General features: G+C 33.4%; 1 protein-coding gene across 2 annotated transcripts in view; it reads left to right on the top strand.

Moving 5' to 3' along the window:
• Positions 1 to 7,457, top strand: part of LOC127874166 (PCNA-interacting partner-like) — a 68,323-nt gene extending 60,866 nt beyond the window's left edge. For both annotated transcript variants that reach the window (XM_052418363.1, XM_052418364.1), the window contains exon 13: positions 3,554 to 7,457. In XM_052418363.1, coding sequence (XP_052274323.1) covers positions 3,554 to 3,929 — 376 coding nt within the window. In that variant the 3' untranslated portion in view covers positions 3,930 to 7,457. The remainder of the gene's footprint in view (positions 1 to 3,553) is intronic.
• The last annotated feature ends 13,534 nt before the right edge of the window (positions 7,458 to 20,991 follow it).

Here is a 20,991-nt window from a genome sequence, read left to right as displayed (position 1 = left end):
CAAAATCAAAGTGTCAAAGACAAATGAAAGATGCGTTCATTAATTATTGTCCAGTTGTTTACTACTGCTGTAAGTTTTTATATAATTGACTGATGAACATCATGCGAGAGAAAATTCACATTATCATTGTATATCAGGTTTAGCAACCTTTTAGATAACAAAGTATGCTAGTTTTCAATGTCGCTTCTGGGGATCGAACCCGTAGGGCTTTTAGGAAGATTCTGAAATTTTCGATCCCTCGAGAGCAACCAAACCAAAAATTTAGTCAAATATTGCCGACTCGGTTTTTTGAGTCGGTTCATGACGGATAATGGAGCTTGATTGGTCATTGCCGGCTCTGGTACTACTTACATGTACCCCGGGTACTCTTAAGTATATTTACATGTACCCTGGGTACTCTAAGTATACTTACATGTACCCCAGGTACGGTAAATAAACGTAATTGTACTCGGTCCATATTAGACTGTACCCGAGTTGTATTCGCGCCCAAAATCCGATGTCGTAAAACGCGCAACCGATTATCTTAAACACTTCTCTTTAAAAAAACACTGCATCAACATGCTTTTTGAGTATGTGTTCCGATAATATAGAGGCCATTCTTCAGAAAATTGACATAAATGTGTATATATAATTATTACAAAAAAATAGTCGACAACGACTGATTTAGGGTTAAATTTCACGGGTACATTTTAGTATATTTACCGTACCCGGGATACATGTAAGTATACTTAAGAGTACCCGGGGTACATGTACGTAGTACCCGAGCCGACAATGAACAATCGAGCGATACTGGAAGGTGCAACATCTCTCACACCCCCTAGCATCGCCTTTAGCAGTATTCAATTCTCAACAGGAAAGTGCTGGAGTCATTGATCCTGAGGGACAAGAAAAACAATTGATTAATGTTCGAAATAAATAATTTGATTAATGACAATTCTGTTATTCGAGCCAGGTCACAGGAAAAGCGCAGTCAAATCAGTATCCAATTAAATTATTTGTTATTGTCAGAAAAACGCTTTTAAGCAAACAGCTTTCAAGCGACTGCTGGCTGATCTAGATCCAAACTGACCACAATCGCCTTAACCCTTTGCATGCTGGGAAATTTGTCGTCTGCTAAAATTTTGTCTGCTGAATTTGTAAAATAAGCATTTTCTTCATTTTTTTTTTCAAAGAATACTATCAGAATAGCAAACAGTTTGGATCCAGATGAGACGCCACGTTCTGTGGCGTCTCATCTGGAACCAAACTGTTTGCAAAGGCCTTAAAATTCGGTCACGCACTGAAAGGGTTAATGTCTCTTTTACTGTGACACAGTTCATTTAACTTTAAAATGATAAAAAGTACTAACACTAAGAAAGAGTACTAACCAGTAAAAGTTTGAAATCAATGTTGAATCTCAGGACAGCTTGCTGATCTGCAAATCCCCGATGAAATGTTGATATCGGGTATCATAGTCATTCAATAAGTCGCAAAATGCTCGAATACAATTTATAAAGCACAATGTGACTTATATTGATAACTAAAAATACCAGTAATCAGTATGCCAGTTTTGCCGTGTCAAGCTGTTACGATCCAGAGACCAGAAAGTCCTTCATTCACATCGAGTATATATCCTTCGAATTCCAACTATTGTTGTCATAAGCGGAGATTTAGTGAATAAATAATTCATATATCCTAAATGACAGCTTCTAAATAGCGAAACAAGCCAATGTATGCAGTAAGAAAGTTTTTAATCGAAACTCTCATTAAGGCGGCCATTGTTGAATGTTGAAACACGAACGACAACTCTGCTAGGAGAATGTTATCAATGCTAGGATCCTACGCAGTGGCGTATGCCCAAGGGAAGTAACTGAAAAATCGAGTTATCTCAATCGGACTGGCTCGGTCTTTTACATAGATGGCCATTGTGAAATTTTTTTAAGGTGATTATCAAACCTTGGACACTGCTGTTCCAGCATCGTCAATAATCATGTGATGAAACAAACTTTGCTTTTATTTATATCTTGTTTCATGGTATGATAACTTTTGATTTATTGTTTTAAGGGCATTGAACTAGTAAATACAATTTGAATTAATAAAAAAATTAAACATTATGATACATTTAATGTTGATATATTGCCTTCGAAACAAGCCAATGTATGCAGTAAGAAAGTTTTTAATCGAAACTCTCATTAAGGCAGCCATTGTTGAATGTTGAAACACGAACGACAACTCTGCTAGGAGAATGTTATCAATGCTAGGATCCTACGCAGTGGCGTATGCCCAAGGGAAGTAACTGAAAAATCTAGTTATCTCAATCAGACTGTCTCGGTCTTTTACATAGATGGCCATTGTGAAATTTTTTTAGGTGATTATCAAACCTTGGACGCTGCTGTTCCAGCATCGTCAATAATCATGTGATGAAACAAACTTTGCTTTTATTTATATTTTGTTTCATGGTATGATAACTTTTGATTTATTGTTTTAAGGGCATTGAACTAGTAAATACAATTTGAATTAATAAAAAAATTAAACATTATGATACATTTAATGTTGATATATTGCCTTCAAAACAGTGAAATATTCATTCTAAATGGAGGATCATTCATCACACACCTGTTTAAGATTACATGAAATTCTCTGTCATATTTTTTGCATATACCGGTACATACGCAATTATGTGATAACATTTTCTGTTATAATAAATGATGTACTTTTTACACAGCTACTTGTCATTTGAGGCGCAAATATTAAAATTGCATTGACTATAACATCCTACATTAATTTGCACAAAAATAATGATCTGGGAGAGCAGAAATTTTCATTTCTACAGTGCATGTAATGCACACTGCATGGGTGTGATTTTACCTCCTATGAGCTGATTTTCTCCCTTTCAATGTCAAAATAAGTTTAAAAATAGGTATTAACTTTTTCTGGAGCTATATTCAAACAAAGAGTTAAGTTGAATTGTGCAAGGGGGTGGGGGGTATTTTTATGCCCCCGAAGGAGGGTATATAGTGATTAGACTGTCCGTCTGTCTGTCCGCCACACTTTGCGTTTAGGTTTCGAAAAATGCTCATAAATTCTATGTCGCTTCAGATAGCAATTTCATATTTGGCATGCATGTGTATATGGACAAGGCCTTTCCATACGCACACAAATTTTGACCCCTGTTACCTTGACCTTGAAGTTAGGGTCCGCGCTTAGGTTTCGAAATCTGCATTTAGATTTCGAAAAAAGCTCATAACTTTATCAAGTGTTTATGGGGGGTATAAGTCATTCTATGGTGACAGCTCTTCTTCTTACCTGAGGTGGTTTTTAAATCACACCCCTGAAACTTGAAAAGCTGGTTATGAACAATTAGCATTTATACCATCTAAAGTGGTATGTTCTATACTTGTCATTTGTCTAACATTAAATACTTAAGGTGTGGAATAAAAAGAAAAAAAACAACAACATAAATTATAAGGATCCGTGTTCATGTCACATAATACACCATTGATAGTCCATTATAGCAAAAATCTATAGCTATCTATCATTGAAATTATGCTAATTTGTGTGTGTTTTCTTTCAGTAAAACAATTATGCATGCTGGCACCAAGTTCAGTTCTGGGGAAGCAGCAAAGGCCTTAGAAGAAATGCTGCAAAAGGAGGAGAGTGCTGATAAGCCCTCCTCTGTCAAACGTCTGTCTGACGTGACCAACTCTGACATGCCTTTCACGGACACAGATTCTGATCATGCTAAACCAGTCAAACAGAAGAAAGCAGGTTCAAAGAATCAGTCTGAAGCAGTACAAGAAAACCAGACAAAGAAGAGGGCGCTTGCCTGTGATAACCAGTCAGGTCAGCCTGAGAAGAAAAAAAAGGGTGACCAGTCTAAGTCTTGTAGACGTAAACTACTTCCCCAGGTCAAGGGCCAGCAGCAATTGACCAATTTTTTTAGGGTTTAGCAAATTTAGTTGATCTAGATACAATATGTAGTTCCATGAAGTTGAGTGTCATACAATCGTATCAGGTGTAGTAGTGTTATCCAGGTGCAGCTCTCTTAACTCTTGAGTATAATAAACGGATGTTAGGTAAAGTCGTTTTCTAATGATGCAACGCGTATTTTGTTGCCATACATGCAGTGTTTGTATTTTAGACCATGTCCCAATGTTTTTTTCATAATAAGTGAATATCATAGAACCATTTGCATAGAAACAGATAAGAGCAGAAATTTAGGAAGAGGAATTTGCCAAATTTTCAAGCAGGCCTCAGCTTACATTTGCAAATTACAATTTCAAAATTAATTGTCATAATTAAATTTTCAAACAACGCTTGTGGCTATGAAAGATATTTCTTTTATGAATAAATCAATTTAAATTTATATTACAAAACATTTGTTGAAATGGGAAATTAGGGAATATTACTTTTAAATGCCATTAAATTACACTGTTATGTTCCAACTTCCACAACCAAAATGGCCCAGTGTTAAAGTGTTTTATTTGCTTCTGAAGGTCCCTTATTTGAACTGGCAATGGAGTTTTTTTAATTCCAATATTATGACTCTTTAATTAAATACATTTATAAAATTAAAAATTAACCAAATACTTTGTATGTAAACAAGTCCCTTTGTACATGTATGTATGGATAAATGTGTAGCTTGGAAGAAGCTGATTAATAATTAAATAGGTGAATATTTGCAGTAGTTATATATTCACGTATATTAGCTCAAGGGCGGGGGAATCAAAATTAGACCTCCATGAAAATAAGTGATTTCACAGTTCAGTTTTTTTATTAAAGATTAACGTTACAATCAATGTGATTCTTTTGTTCTTTAAATTACACTTTAAAATATATTGAATGATACTAAAGAAAACGCAATGTACAGATACTATGAATGAGGCCTTATTTAGAATGGGTGAGGACGAGGTAACTGTTTTGAAAATAAAGATAAATATTTTCCATTCTTTACTTGAGAATGGAATTTTCCTCTAGTCTTTTGGTTTTTGTATAGGGTACAAATGATTTGTTTTTAGTTTTGTTTTTAGAGTGTAATAAAAGTGGATTGTTCTGTCCTCAAGAGCTCTTGTTGTTCACGAATATGTAAAATAACAAAATAAATCACAATAGATCATTCGCTTTTTGCCCATATCTTTTCCAAATACTTGTCTTAGTTTTGTTACAAGGCCAAGTGGAGGTTTATTTTTTGCTCATGTGACAGCGCATGTTTCAATTTATGTCAGTATGCCTGTTGTAAGATAAATAGATGATTACATATCTCTTTGATAGCATGCATTATAAAGCTTCAAAACAGACATCACAATATATGGATCCTCTTTAGCTTTTATCTAAGTTTACGTAACCAATACTTGCTTGCTTGTTTGCATAATAGATTTATGTATAAATAAATATTTTTGGTTTGTTTAATCGATTGCATTTTGGACCATCTTTTAAGCATCTATTAAGCATTTTTAGGTATTTTATATTTTTTATGTCTCCCAGTATATACTGGGAGACATATTGTTTTTGCCCTGTCTGTTGGTTTGTTGGTTTGCATCAAACTTTAACATTTGCCATAACTTTTGCAATACTGAAGATTGCAACTGGATATTTGGCATGCATGTGAATCTCATGGAGCAGCACATTTTGAGTGGTGAAAGGTCAAAGTCATCCTTCAAGGTCAAAGATCAAATATATGGGGAGGGGACATAGTGTTTCACAAACACATCTTGTTTTATTTTAAAACAGGTACACCATTATTGATGACACACTTACTATTTTCTGTGTGATAATAAAACACAACATTGTATTATTATGAACTATTAGACATATGCAGACTTATTATTTTTTGTAATATTTAATGACTGGCTGAATTGAAATGAAAAATAATGTGAAAAACACCATTTATCATACTCAATCTTGAAACTTGTTATATAATATTAATAATATAATGATTGCTGTCTTAATTTAAAAAGTTGAACTGAAAACATGACAGGAACCTCTATGGCAATATATATTGCAATAAATATGTAAATTGTGAGCTAATATTGCGCTAATTATTCGCGCCTTTTGATTATATCGTTTATTGCTATAAAGAAGCTCTTTTATTATGCTTTAAAACTGCCACTGTTTAAAATGTATTTGCATTAAGCAATATTTCTTTTCTTTAATTAAAACTTTGTCTATCATACCTTTTTTTGTATAATTCCCTTCTTATTAACATCTAATTGTGCTGGTTCTTTAGATAATGATGCATACAAATTGTACATACATCATAAGTACTATGATGCTTTGATATGTAAAGAATAACAAGTTACTGCCCTATTGTTTGCATAATTCTGTGTGAATCATTAACATTTTTTTTAAATTTGTGCCAAGCCTGACATATTGCAAAATAATATATAATATAGCAGTAACCTGTTGTTTTTTGTGTTTATCGTACCTCTGCTGCCCCATTCTTAAAAAAATTATAAAATATAATGGCTGCAACTCTGCATTTAAGCGATAAATACACTGTTTAATGACATTTGATGTGTTAATTTTTATGTCTTGAGCACTTGCTTATAATAGTTTTAAATTACATATTTTGCTGTTTTTGTCGCTTTTTATGTCTCAAATGTAACACATCTTGGTATTGATTGTTTTTACTATTTTGACTGTGTTTGGTATAAACTTTTACTGTTATAAATATCTACTGACCTGAAAGAAAAATTATATCCGGGATCTTGTATCAGGTCGATATAAGCGTAATGGTATGATGAATATGATTCTTTATTAGTCCCCTACTGGTTTCACTGGAGGGGACTTATGGTTTGCACTCCGTCTGTCAGTCTGTCAGTCAGTCAGTCAGTCAGTCTGTCTGTCTGTCTGTCTGTCACACTTTTCTGGATCTTGCGATAACTTTAAAAGTTCTTAATGTTATTCATGAAACTTGGAATATGGATAGATGTCAATATGGACATTATGCACGTCATTTCATTTCGTTCTTACGTCAAAAATTCTGGTTGCTATGGCAACAAATAGACTAGAAATACTGCTGAAATGGTGGTTTTCTGGATCCTGCGATAACTTTTAAAGTTCTTAATATTTTTTCATATAACTTGAAACATATATAGATGGTAATATGGACATTATGCACGTCATTTCATTTTGTTCCTACATCAAAAATTCTGGTTGCTATGGCAACAAATATATAAAAAAATAATCTAAAAATGGTGGAATTTCTGACAATGGTGGAGCCGGTAGGGGACTTATATTGCTTGACAATAATCTTGTTTAATTTATTGTTTTATTATTTCAATACATTCAAGAAAGGTGTTGGTTGAGTTGGTGGTTTTGTATTTAAATAAGACAGTTTAAACATAATAATACATATTCTTTGTTAGATGGTTAAGAATTATTAGTAAATTGTATATCAAACTGTAATAATTAATTATTTTATTTTATTTATTATGCCCTTTTACAATAGAATGAAATAAACATGTGTTGTGTTTTAATCATTTCGAAATCATCTGCAAAATGAGTGAATAAGAATTTTCATGAAACACAAAAGGATAATAATATCTGATCAAACAGGGCTAAAATACTTAGCGGAAAACACTTCATGTCTTCTACCCTAATTTGTTAGCCAGATAGGTCTACGTTTGTAATGCTAAATAAAATAAAACCTATGTGAAAACCTCTTCATCTTCTAACGACTTGAAATCTGTGGCGACAGTGTGGGCTTCACTTGTTTACCAAATCTTGCACAAGATAATTGGAATGATATTAATAAAACAAATCCTCACAAGTGTCTTGTTGCTAGTTCAAAAAAAATGCTGCTCATATTCGTTCACTTTCTACTTGACAAAGAGCTAATGCAAACCAATTGGCACATACGGTACAAAGTGAATGTTGTTATGCTCATCATAAATCATGATTGAATCTCAGACGCTGCTAAATGTCATGCAATTATTCATTTATAACTTTTTGTTTTCCCTGTCCTGTTTTGATCCTAAAAGCATGACACCTTTTCATGCAAAGGTATTTCAGTTCAGCCATATTTAAACTCTCATATGAATAGTATGTTTTGCTTAAGTCATCTTCAGACATTGTCATTTGTAAAAATAATGTTTTATTGTTTTAATTCATCACACGCTCTTCCTTTGCACCAATGTACTAAAAAAAGGACTGTACCGAAGCCCCCTTTTGTGTTTATTATGCTCCCTCAAAAAAATTTGGGGGGAGCATATAGTCGCCACTTTGTCTGTCCGTCCGTCCGTTTTTTTCCGGGCTATTTCTCAGCAATTAATGACCGGAATTCAATAAAACGTTATGGGAAGCTTCACTACCAAGAGGAGATGTGCATATAATCAGCCGGTTCTGGTCGGATGATTTTTCACAGAGTTATGGCCCTTTGAAATGTTCCATTTACTAAACATATAGTGCAATTCTTGTATGGGCTATTTCTCAGCAACTAATAACCTGAATTCAATTAAACTTTATGGGAAGCTTCACTACCAAGAGCATATGTGCATATTATCAGCCGGTTCTCATCGGATGATTTTTCACAGAGTTTTGGCCCTTTGAAATTTTCTATAAAAAAATTCTTGTCCCCCCCAACTACTGTGCCCTCAAGACGTTTCCTTTTATCTGAATATATAGTGCAATATTGTGACAAAATACACTTTGGGGAGCATCACCCGTCTCTGACGGTTTCTTCTTTAAACAAACTGTAATGGGCCTCAATAGATGCATAGCTATAACAGTTTGTGTATGCCAATAAATCTCACGCTTGTCTGTTATAGGGCATTGTATTGGGTTATTTACTTGTGCTTATAGCACTGATTTACTTAATTGACTCCTGAACAATCTCTCACTTAATAACCAGGTTTAAAAATACTGAATATTAGGCTTGCGAGAAGGCGTCTATAACTTAAGTTGGCATTGACCAATTTTTTAAAAGAAATTAGGGATATAGCAATCTTGCATGCATGCCTTACTTAGAGTGGCATTTGGGGCATGTTTTGCTAAGGCTTCTTTTAATAAATATAGAGACGATTTCCATTCAATATGTACATTTGGATGGAGATATTCTACTTAAATGTTTTGTGTAGGTAGCATACATGTAGACTTAGTTTGGGATTCAATTTGTGACCAATTGGGTAAAGATCAAATTCACTGCTTTTTTAATATAAGTTTCACAGTGGATTGATCTTACTGAGTACATAATCATGAAGTAAGATATTTGGGCTTCGACGATATTTGTCAGAATTATGGTCCTTGGTCTGTATAAAATATATGTTTGATATGCCTACGTAGCAACCTGTGTTGGTGTTGTAAGGGCATCTTTGTGAGGCATTTCTAGTTCTGTATTCACAATTTTCAGACATAGCATAAATATCTAGTAAATTATGTATGAGGAGAGACATCCACTCTTTCACATGTTTTTTCTTCTGACGCGACCTTTCTTAAGTGTGCACGTGAGCACTGTCTTTCACAGAGTGTCGTTCCTGTTGACGTGTCCTCACCAAGCCAGGTTTTCGTCTATTGACGGTCGCCAGTATATAAAGGGCTCCTATTGGCAAACAAGTGTTGAAGTCATGTTTAAGACGTATTCGTTGGTCTTTTCCTCCACGTAGGAGATGTGGAGCAGTCTTTGAAGGTACTTGTGTTCAAAGGCCTGTATCCTGCATTCTGTGTCCGCTCGAAGCGCCCAGGTATTACAACCGTATAGAAAGATTGAGTCTATGAGGGACTAGTAGAATCTGTACTTGGTGGGGAAACTGATGGAGCTGCTTAATACCCCAAAACCTGCTCAGCTTGATTATTGCTATTCCCACCTCATTGGTACTGGTTCCATTCTTAGTAAGTGTTGCTCCCAAGTACGTGAAGTTGGTCTTGTCTCCCGGCTTCTCGTTGTTCATGGCGATGTCTGCACTGGTTTTGGTATTGCTGTTCACCATGATCTTTGACTTCTCTGTGCTGACCTCCATCCCGTATGCTCTTGCTCTTTCCAGTAGGCTCTGGAGAGGTTGGTAAGTGCTTGGAGTCCACTGCTGGTGTCATCCATTATGTCAAAGCTTTCTTAAATCCGATGAAACCGAGGAAGAGCTTACGTCGGTGTTTGAAGTGTTTCTCAATTATACGCTGCTGTTGAAGATCCGCCCATTTTGAATCCAGCCTGCTCTTTCGCCAGCAGTTCATTTGCATTACTCTTCAAGCATTTGAGAATGATGCGTATGACTGATGATGAGGTATTTTTGCACATCTTGAAGTTGCCCATTTTCGGTATGGGATGACCTGAGACTAGGTTCCATTCTGCCTCTTTTCCTTCCAGATCTTTTTGAATATTGCCGGCAGTAGTTGCCTCGTCTTCTTGCTGAATCAGCTCGGTAGGGACGCAGCTCGCTGTCCACTCCCGAATATTTTCCTGCCTTAAGACTGCGCACTGCCTTCTCCCACCTGTGCCTAAATAATGGACAGACTTTCGTCAGCTTCTGGTCTGTGATCGTTACGAATGCCACTTGGGTCTGGTTGAAGCGGGAAGTTATAGAGGTAATTGCATCATTCAGTCCACCTGTTCGGGACTGCGGCACTCTCGGTTAGGAGAATGGTCTTCGAGAGGTTCTCGAGGATACTGTAGGCCTTCTTAACGCTTCCTTTGGTAATATCTTTGTCAATTTTGCAACAGTACTACACCACCCACTCCTCCTTTGCCTTATTCATCTCCTTCCTCATCTCCTTCTCATATATGTTAATATTGAACATATATAGCAAGCGAAATGACTATTGTTAAAATTGGAACATAAAATAAATACGCACTGGTTCACGGCCTTCGACTGAATTTACTTTTAGTTTTCCAACTTTAACATTTTACATAAACAATTAAGGTCGAATTGCATTGCGATAATGAATAACGGTAAATGATTCATAAACCACCAAAAAGAAAAACATCATTAGAAAATAACAAATGAGTCATGCTTATGAAGAATACATGGTACTGCTCAGACCATTTATTAAATTGACGAATGCATATTCAGATTGCATAGTAGCGTCAGTTCTGGGCAAATGTTAACAATAAATAATCGTTTTATATTTTATTATTATTGAACACTGTGAGTGTAATGTCTCAAAGCATATGAGCATAAATTAATTTAATGGAATGCTAATCATAACTGGCGACAATTGATTGGTATAAATGCCCATTGGTGTTTTTGTAACAATTATTCTGAGTTAGAATATTATAAAGGTAAGGGCCGAGAAAATCGTATGGCATAGTTCATAATCTAACACTGATACTGCATTCATGCTATGTATTCTGGGCCGCTGGACTTTGTTTACAAAATAAACGTTGTTTTCTTCAAAACACTGGGTGCTTAAACATAGTTAACTGCATAGCCTAACTTACACGAAGACTTTAATTTACTTTAAAGTGTACTTGTTAATAAAATGCCTGAAATACGAAAAACAGATCAATTATTTTAGTGGTGGAGATAACATTTTTCGAATCTTCATTGACATTAATTTCTTCACAAAAGCAAACACTACTGCGGCGAAAAAATTGATTAAAGTATAAACATATCTCAATGAAGCATTGAAAACGATTAACTTACACAATATCAGTGCATCCTGCGTCCGAAGCTGTATTTTATCTTTTGGAACGTACGAATTTGGCAGTCACATTACCAATAGCTTTTTTTTAAAGTGAACGGTCAATATGTGGATGAGCATAACGCCACTTAACTATGAAATAAGTTGGCCGGTTTCTGATGTTTTCTTTGAAACTGTCGATATTGACTCACACGGGTTATCTACGAAGAGTCATAATTTTATATACATATATAGTGGTATAATCGAACTGATGCGACGCCTTTTTAACCAGGAATCCTCTGATTTAAATTCCCGTTGAAACAATATAGGTGTTCCTTTTTGTCTAAGAATGATTTGAAGTTTAGTTATTTTGCGGCCATGTTTTAAATTTTCAAAGCCTTGAATGGTATTAACACAAACATACAAAGATCTAGCAACAAGTATCGTTAATAGGCTTCTTTGGGGGGAAAGTGCACAAACACGAAAATGTAATTAATTATCTGTTGTTAATTTAAGCCTGTTATATTTCCGAGAAAACACAAAAGTCAAACAAAGCAAAAGGTGGACGTCAAGCAAATGCACATGTCATCTTGCATTAGTGTTTTTGTATAGCAAAATTGCCAAGCTGTCGTGCCCAACGTTGCGTCATATCACTTTTTCACCCTCCCCCACACGAAATATTCGTATGGTTTTGTTTTCTTGTCAGAATACCTGTCAGTTCATATCCTTGCATTTTAATTGTATGATAATAGTCATCAAAGTCGGGGCTTACATTCCTTACATGATTTAGAAAATGGCTTTTTATTTTTTTATTTCACGAACGTCTATTTGTGTATACGTAGTTTGTGTAAGAAAGGAATAACATTTTTTCAGCATTTCATCGGCATATGAACTGTCAGGAAAAAGCCTAATTTGCATTTACAGGCTATTCACCGATGATATCCAGAAAAATGATATTCCGTTCTTATAATTATTACGCAATCTGCATAAAATCTGCAATTATTAAATATAAGAGCCAAAGCGGAAATTTATTTGCCGGCGTATTAATCTCGTTTCACTTCCGGGCACATCGATCGGCACAACATTAATGCTCGCACAAACTAATGATGTCATTTCACTATGTTTTATTTCCATTTTCCTAATGTATAAGTATGGCATACAGTGTTGGAATGATATCCCACCTGCTCCATCGAAGATATTTCAGACGAATTCATTTTGTCTGTTATGGCTCTGATTACCGTTATGTAAGGGTTTGTATTTGATGGGTTTGACATAGATGGGCAGAAAAATTCCTAGATGGTATGTCTAAATCAGCCCAACCACTACCCGAGCTGTCAGTGTCTGACTCAGATACATGTGTGCTTTCCTTCTCTGCGTTCTCCACTTGTTCTTGCTCAGGGGACTTTTCTTTTCATGGAACTTTGCCTATTATTCTGTTTTTAAGAGCAATTGTTGTTTTTTTTACCTGTGTCTGATGTATTTTCCCCATTTAAATATACTGCTTTATGAATTCATTGAGGTTTTAAGTTTGTTTACTTTTAGATTTACATGTGTTAAGCCAATTAACAAATTGTAATGTTAACACCGGCAGCGCAAGTTTTAACTAGTACTTTTTTCAAGAACAAAAACAAACATTAATAATACACCTATCTAAATAAGTTTATAAATAGAGTAAACTAAGTTTTAAGGCAGTTTGGTTTTCATTTAAGCTCGTTTTAACCATAATCCATGCTTACCCCGAAGATATTTCAAAGAACATTATTTTCTAATTATTTCTTACTTGTTGACCGAGTAATTGTTTTGTGGCATAACTAATTAAATAACTTATTAGTCGAATTTCTATATACAGAAGCGTTTTTAAGAAGGTATATTTACAGAACCTATAATTCGGGCTCAGAAAGAAAACTGCATTAGTAAGAACGATTGTTTGTTTAAGTAAATAATTATTGGGTTTAAAGTTTATGTATTTATTAAGCTGATTAAACTTTTGTGTGGGCTTGTTAGGCAATTAGCTTAGCATACATTTCATTATATTGATTTTGTTCTAAATATATGACTAACACTACTTCATAAACATTTGCAGGAAACACATACTTGTTATTCTTAGTTAGTTTCATACGACACACGACAATAAATAGGACGTGCCACTGATCATAACTAGTAATGTGTCAAAGACACTGGTGCCCCCCCCCCCATCCCAAAACATTAAAACCCCATGCACACTCTTAAAATAAAGTCCAATGACCACTTTTCTTAAACGCAACTGTATATGATAATGTTTTTGTCGTAGTTAATATTCTCAAATAACATAATTGCATTGAGAACATTTTGAGTGTTTCCCCAAACTCTTTACAAAATGTATAATTCCGAAATAATTTTTTTTAGCAATATACACATGTATTGAATAATTTGTTAGTTTGTAGTTACTGCAATATATTACAAAAACGTAAATTAAAAGCAAGAAATACATCAGTTATGTTTTCTATTTAATTAATAAGAACCAAATGCCCTATGTAGCTGTCGTTACAAAACAGTCTAAGATCTGACATCTCGTCACAAATACATGGGGGACGCCCATAGAGCGACATAATGCTGTACTTTGATGGAAATTAATTTTTTTTTTCTAAAAAAGTAAATTATACACATCCTAAAAAAGTAAATTTGACACATGCTAAAACAATAATTATATTTGTTGTTGACTCGATCGGCTACCTTTTATGGACGGCGTTTTATAAAGCGCCTTTTCAAAATCTTCGAAATCTTTCTAAAAAACATATCTTAAAGACGCCACAGATTTGTAAAGATTTAATGATGCATTTAAAAAATTATTTAAATGACATGGAATTTACCAGCTACCTGTTTATTCACTGCAATAAGTTTAAGTATGAATACACGCTAAACGTATTAGTTATTTTTACAGCGCAAAACATAGTTTCCATTTGGTGAACATTTTTGTGCAGTGAATGCTAATGAAAACATGGATCTCTACTTGAGATTTGCAACTATTTTTGTTTGTTTAGAAAATTGGCAAAAAACATGTTGCCATTAAACATATAAATCATACAAATTTGTTATTCTGTATAAAAAGTAAACATACAAGACAAGTGCATAGATAAAAAAGCGCATGTTTAAATTGTAAAATGCTTTGAACTTTTAACTTGAATTACCATAATAACGTCGCGATTTAAATACGCAACGACAGACGTAACTTAGTGGCGCCACACATTTGCAATACTATATATATTGATATATTATGTAGTTTGAAGTTATGACATGAAGTTGTCACCTTTTGAACCTGAAATATCTAACATTATGATAATTGTGGCTGTACGAAGATTCCCGAAAGTTTTAGAATGAAATCGATGCAGACAGTTTAATAATTGTATTGTCATTTTGATTAATTGTACACAAGGTCGCATATTGCAGGTTTCTTTATACTTTATTTAAGTGCACTGTTTTATATAGCTTTTGAATTGCACTTACTTGTTGCTGATGTTGTTTGTCTGTTCGTTTTAAGTCTTTAATCTTTGTGCAAATTATAATAAAATATGTTAGAATTATTTATTGAGCGAACTGCTTATCAGATTTCACAAAAATGCATAACGCTATTCATGAACCATATTTAAGCAATGATATTAATTTTAGCTATAAGATCAGAACAAATATTGTTAAGATATTGTTTTTATAAGATTTAATTGTTTTCGTGTATAAGGAAAATAACCACAAATATTTGTTTGTCTTACATAAGAGTAAAATTACAGTTGGACAGTTTTTATTGACTACATATTCTTAGTTTAACTTATCGACTGACGACATTTTGTTGAAATTATGTCGTCAATAAGAAAATACATAATTTATTGTTAAGTTTATACAAAACATTTAGGCTTTTGCCTTAAAAACAAAAAAGACAGGGAAAAAAAACAACAAAAAACAAACAAACATCAACACACAACCGAATCTCGTTGTCATTTCAAACTATAGTTAAATTGATTCGTCGAGGGCATTTTTAGTAACATTATCAATAGCTCACCAAATACGTTTTTGCATATAATCTTTCATAACAAACTGTCAACTAGTGTTGACTCCTATATTTCTAAGAAGTAAATGAATGCACGTTAAATATCAATACTTGTTATCGGTATATTTTGTCAATTTGTTAATTTTTATTATACATCGAATTACAATTATAAACGCTGAGGGATACACATTTGGCATTATTTTTATTTCAACAAAACAATTCTAATGTAAACCTCCTTCCTAGCTATAATTTATGACACATTAACATATGGCAGGCACTTAATTTTGCCCTCCCACACTAGGATGGTTTTTATAAAATGAAAGGAACATGGTATTTGAAATTGCAACTGCAATATTCCAATAAGGTTAAAGGCATTACATTAAAAGGTAGAAGCGTACACCATGAACAGTTGTTACTGTTGCTTCAAGTAGCAGTATTGTACAAGTAAATATATTAAATATGTGTTACATACAGCAGTATTGTATTAGTTAATATAAAACATATTTGTAATTTCCATGAAAACAGAAATGCCACTATCAAAGAAAGACGTACAAACGCCAACAGCGACTGATATTCGATCGTTAACGCGTTTATAGTTTATCATTGTTGAAGCTTAAAATGCAATGTTCAAACGGATTAAAAAGTCATGAACACTGATAACGGCGATAATTTTAATTGTAAATGAATACTCCACTACGTTGACAAGAAATAAACATAAAATAAATCTTTCTAAAATAAACAAGCTACTTGTATGAGACACGACACTAAATAAGCTTCTTTTCGTAAGATTTTATTATATGTCTCTTTAAATAATTCAATACTAATTCTTTAATTATAAAAATATAAGTCCAAGCCCAGTGTGTGCCGGCATTGCTGGTTACTATAATGTCATTGTGTCCGAAAGGGAAGTTTTTCTATGAAGTTGACCAAACATTCAAACAGAAACTATTGGACAATATAAATTGTTGAACACTATAAATAGTCATCAATATATATGTGCACAAAAAGCACATTTGTGTCAAATTCATATTACTTATTAAACGAACCTTTTGTATTAGTATCTTATGACTAAATTCTAATAATGGTGATGTCTTGTTTAAGATAAGAAATTGTGGAATACATGTATGTCTATCATTTGAGTATATGCGAGCGTTATTGAAATAAAGCAGCGGATGATAAGTGCGCATGCATAGATGTCAAAGGAGACCATGTTATCTATGCCATTTAGTGTATTGTCGAATACCGTCCTCTATGATGCTTTTAAAACCTCTCAAACGGCGGTCTGCACTCTGTCGCCTATAGCAAACACGCAACCGTACGAAGTTGTACCAAATTCAGCAGAGAACCGTTCGTTTCAACGTGTTTGTTCGTGTTGGTTTGATTCTAGAACAGAATCTTAAAATTGAATGTGTGACGCAACGCAAAGAAGTTGCTAATGTGTTGTTGCTGTTGTCAGTACAATTATTCGTCCCCTTGTACTTGATAATGTAATTCAAACAAAATGCCTACAAGGGCAAACATCATATATATTGTACATCATCACGTGCCTCATTTATCACGTTTGAATGTATAATTTAATTTCATAATTCAGTTATCTGGTTGGATTTCTTTCTGTCATAAAGACATTTTGATAGTAAAAACACAAAGAGTGTAAGACTGCAAACAAAATATTACCAATAATGGGAATCTGGTACATCGTAACTTGTCTCATTAATCACGTTTGAATCAGATGCTCTAAAGCGTCCTCTTATGATTAATTAATGTGCTTGTATTTTGTTTCTGCCCTTGAGACAATATGGTCGAAAAAACTCAAAGTGTTTACCGTTGCTTAGATCTTTCACTTCGATTCCAGACGTAAACATTTTGTTTTAGAAAGCTATCATTTTTATAATTAAATATATATCTATCCAAACGCTACCAGTTTGAGCCATATACATTTTCATTTATCTATCATACTTTCATATCTTCAAAACATATGCGGGCGTTTAAAAAAACGCTTTAAATAGTAACTGCTAAGAAATATGAAGACTCAATACTATTTATGGCCCTTTGCATTTTATAATGAGACTATTTTGCTTTCACATTGTTTTTTTTCTTCTGTGTAATGCAAACAGAAAAGTACATGTATTATACTGGTTAAACAGTAAAATTGTTTTTCGTTACCTATTTTTATTATATGATATGTTCTTGGGCGATACACATTGTTGTTTCGTAATGGCGGTCATTTTACGAGATTCTTAACAAAAAAGGAACACAAATACAAAACTTCAATAATCCATGTAAAAACTCTATGGTATTTTTTACAGCACATTTCCGCTTTTGATAGCACCACCCATTTCAATGTTCCTTGCTAGTGATAATGCCCATATTCAAATGAAAATAAAATTTGTGTCAATATGTCAAATATGACAATAACTTTGTAATATGATTGAATTCATTTTTTTAAAGACAACGCTTGGGTAAAATAATAAGTAATCAAACTCATATAACCATTGAACAATACTCTAAAAGTAATAATTAACTATTTTAATCAAAACCTATCAATCATGGTCAATTAATAGCAACCATACTTTAATTGTATTAATTGCAATCTCATGATATGTTAATATGTTACATCAGTATCATAGACACGTTTCATATGTCGATATTAAAGTAATGCTATATCGCTTTAGATTACTTTCTGGAACTATACCGTCGCAACGAAATCTCAAAATGTTTCTAAGTTCTTGAATTTATCTATCTCTTCATTTGCCCCCCCCCCCCCCCCCGGCTCAAATTGTTAACGGGCATTTGCTATAACAATCCGTTGACTTTAGATATATACGATATTCATTTTACAAGCAGCAGATTTATCAATCATGAAACGTACTCGTTGAGAATACAACAAAGAGTGAAGAAAGAGTAAACAACTTACATAAACAAATTGATAATACGTATCCCATTAAATGCAACTTTGTTCTCCTTATTGCCGAGGCAGACCTTCAATAAATCAACTCCAGAAAAGATATTATGTTGTTTTACGATTATTTTTGTTTTCATCAAATTTTCGTCTTAATGCGACTTACAAACAGCACGTCATATCTTCTCAATTGAAGAGAATTTGATCACTACGGTAGAACAATAAACATTTGACGTTTAAGGCGCATCATGAGAATGGCAAGTCTTCATTTGAAATCTGAACTAAAAATTGCGCTGAATGATTTTAATTATAAAATTATCATTGGGGAGCTTACTACCACACATATCATGTTTTCTTTAAAACATAATGCTTAAATATTGTTTTATTAAATACAGATTTAGCCACAATTCTGAAAGAGGTAAACAATAAGTCCAAGAACTCTTTGATTTAAATTTGAATAGTATTTTTCACAAACTGAATAATTTTATAATAACAAGGGTTAACTTCTGTGAAACCAATTTGAAATGCCTCAAACGCCAGCAAAACAATGCCATGAGTACTCTTAGAAACATTCTTACTTTAAAATCGACACTAAAAATTTGACTTCACACTGAATTACTGTTTATTCAATAATTTAAACCATGCTAATCGTTTTAAATAATGACAGGTGGTTTGATATAACGAAAAAAGAACGTCGTAAATTAATAGAAACAACAACATATTGACTTGATTCATACACATGCAAATGTGTGCCAACAACTTCTGTTAATATTGTTGTCGTTCCTACTACTTCTGTTACCATTATTTTAAAGTGGTGGTGGTTGTGTTGGTTGTATTGGTGGTGTTTGTGGTGGTGTGGTAGTGGTGGTGGTGGTGGTAGTAGCAGTAGTGGTAGAAGTAGAAGAAGTAGTACAAGAAGAAGAAAAAGAAGTAAGGGCGTTTAAAATAATTCTCATAGTTAATAAAACAATAAGCAGTCAACGCCATGTGGACGCCAATTCCGTCATAAAAGCGACCGATTTCGTCTCTTATTAACCTTACATTATAGATTTATTGTTCAACAAATCATTGTTAAGTCTAATTAAATTTTCTCGTTCAATCATAAAGAAGTCGTTAACACAATTTAAATGTCATCCATCGCCACATCAGCGTGAGAAGAGCAATACGGTTTATAGTGATAAGCATTGGCATCTAGTATTAGTATTTGTTCTGAGCAGTTGAGAAGGCTGTTGGAAACTAGACACAATCTTTACTGCAAAATAGATAATGCATTAATTGTGGTTTTTAAATAATACGTTTCAATAATTCCTTAACCCGAGTAGAATATCTATATTTTAAAAATGTATACAAGCTAAACAATATTTGTAACCCAACAATTTTTTTATTCATTGAACATTTTCTTGAAAAAGGCTTAATTTATCAATGTAAAGGTTCAAACGTTGTTGGTTGATTTTTTTTCAAATTAGCTTTTTCTCAGTTTTAAAGCCTTTATTCACCCCCATACTAACAATGTGTACAGTTAATTTAATTGGTGGGCATGTTACTGGATAACAGAAGTAGATCAAATCCACACATATTATAAACAGACAAAAACACCAAGTTTTACGCGCAAAAACCCATGCACAAATAAAATAACAGGATAGATACTTTATTTACTTTCGACAATTATAACCTTAAATCAATCAGAGACCAATACAATAACCATGGTATTATATAGTTAAAGCATACAATAACAATTATGTACAAGGATGTGGTAAAAATAAGTTTAAGCCCAGTTATTCAGTGTCTTATCTTGCCAAGTTGTATTGTCTTGAATATTTCATGTTACTACAAGGCTTTTCTTCAGCACTCATATGAAAGTTTTTTTTACATCATTTATCTTTCAATAGTTAAAATTCTATTTTAACAGTATACATATCAGTCTTGCTTATTTGTTAGGCTCCCAAATAAAAATGTTTGTCAGGAACTTTCGGATTATTTTGTAACATTACCTTGGATTTAGAGTTCAATAACACAGTTCACAATTATTTCTGTACAATTGCAATGCCTTAATACATGCAATATATTTTGCTTATTATTACTACAGAAAAATATTTTTTATGAAACTATTCATTTTATATTACATTGACCTGCCTTCTTTAAATTATATGTATAATAAATTCTTATTCTTAAACAGTTGCCTTAAAACACTAAATGTTTTGCTCTTACACTTTTGTATTCAAGGAGGCGTTTCGTAGAAAAAAAACTAATGAAAAAAAATGCGTTAGTACCAAACGTTAATTTGGGCTCGTAAATCTAGTGGTTAGGGTGTTTGCTTATGGGGCTAGTAGTCTAAGGTTGAAGTTATACATGGAGTTCATTCTGTCATGGCCGAATGCCTACTTAGCAGTTATTAAAATTTCAGGGCACCGGATACTTTCTTGACAAGTGACATATACAATATGAAATCGGGACGTTAGATGCTCACCAGTACAGCTATTCAAATGTGAAATACTGGCGTGCCCGTAACCAAACTGATAACATAACATTACAGAAAGAAACA

This window comes from Dreissena polymorpha, chromosome 3, assembly GCF_020536995.1.
Source record: "Dreissena polymorpha isolate Duluth1 chromosome 3, UMN_Dpol_1.0, whole genome shotgun sequence".
NCBI lineage: Eukaryota > Metazoa > Mollusca > Bivalvia > Myida > Dreissenidae > Dreissena > Dreissena polymorpha.
This window is presented reverse-complemented; position numbering and strand designations above follow the sequence as displayed.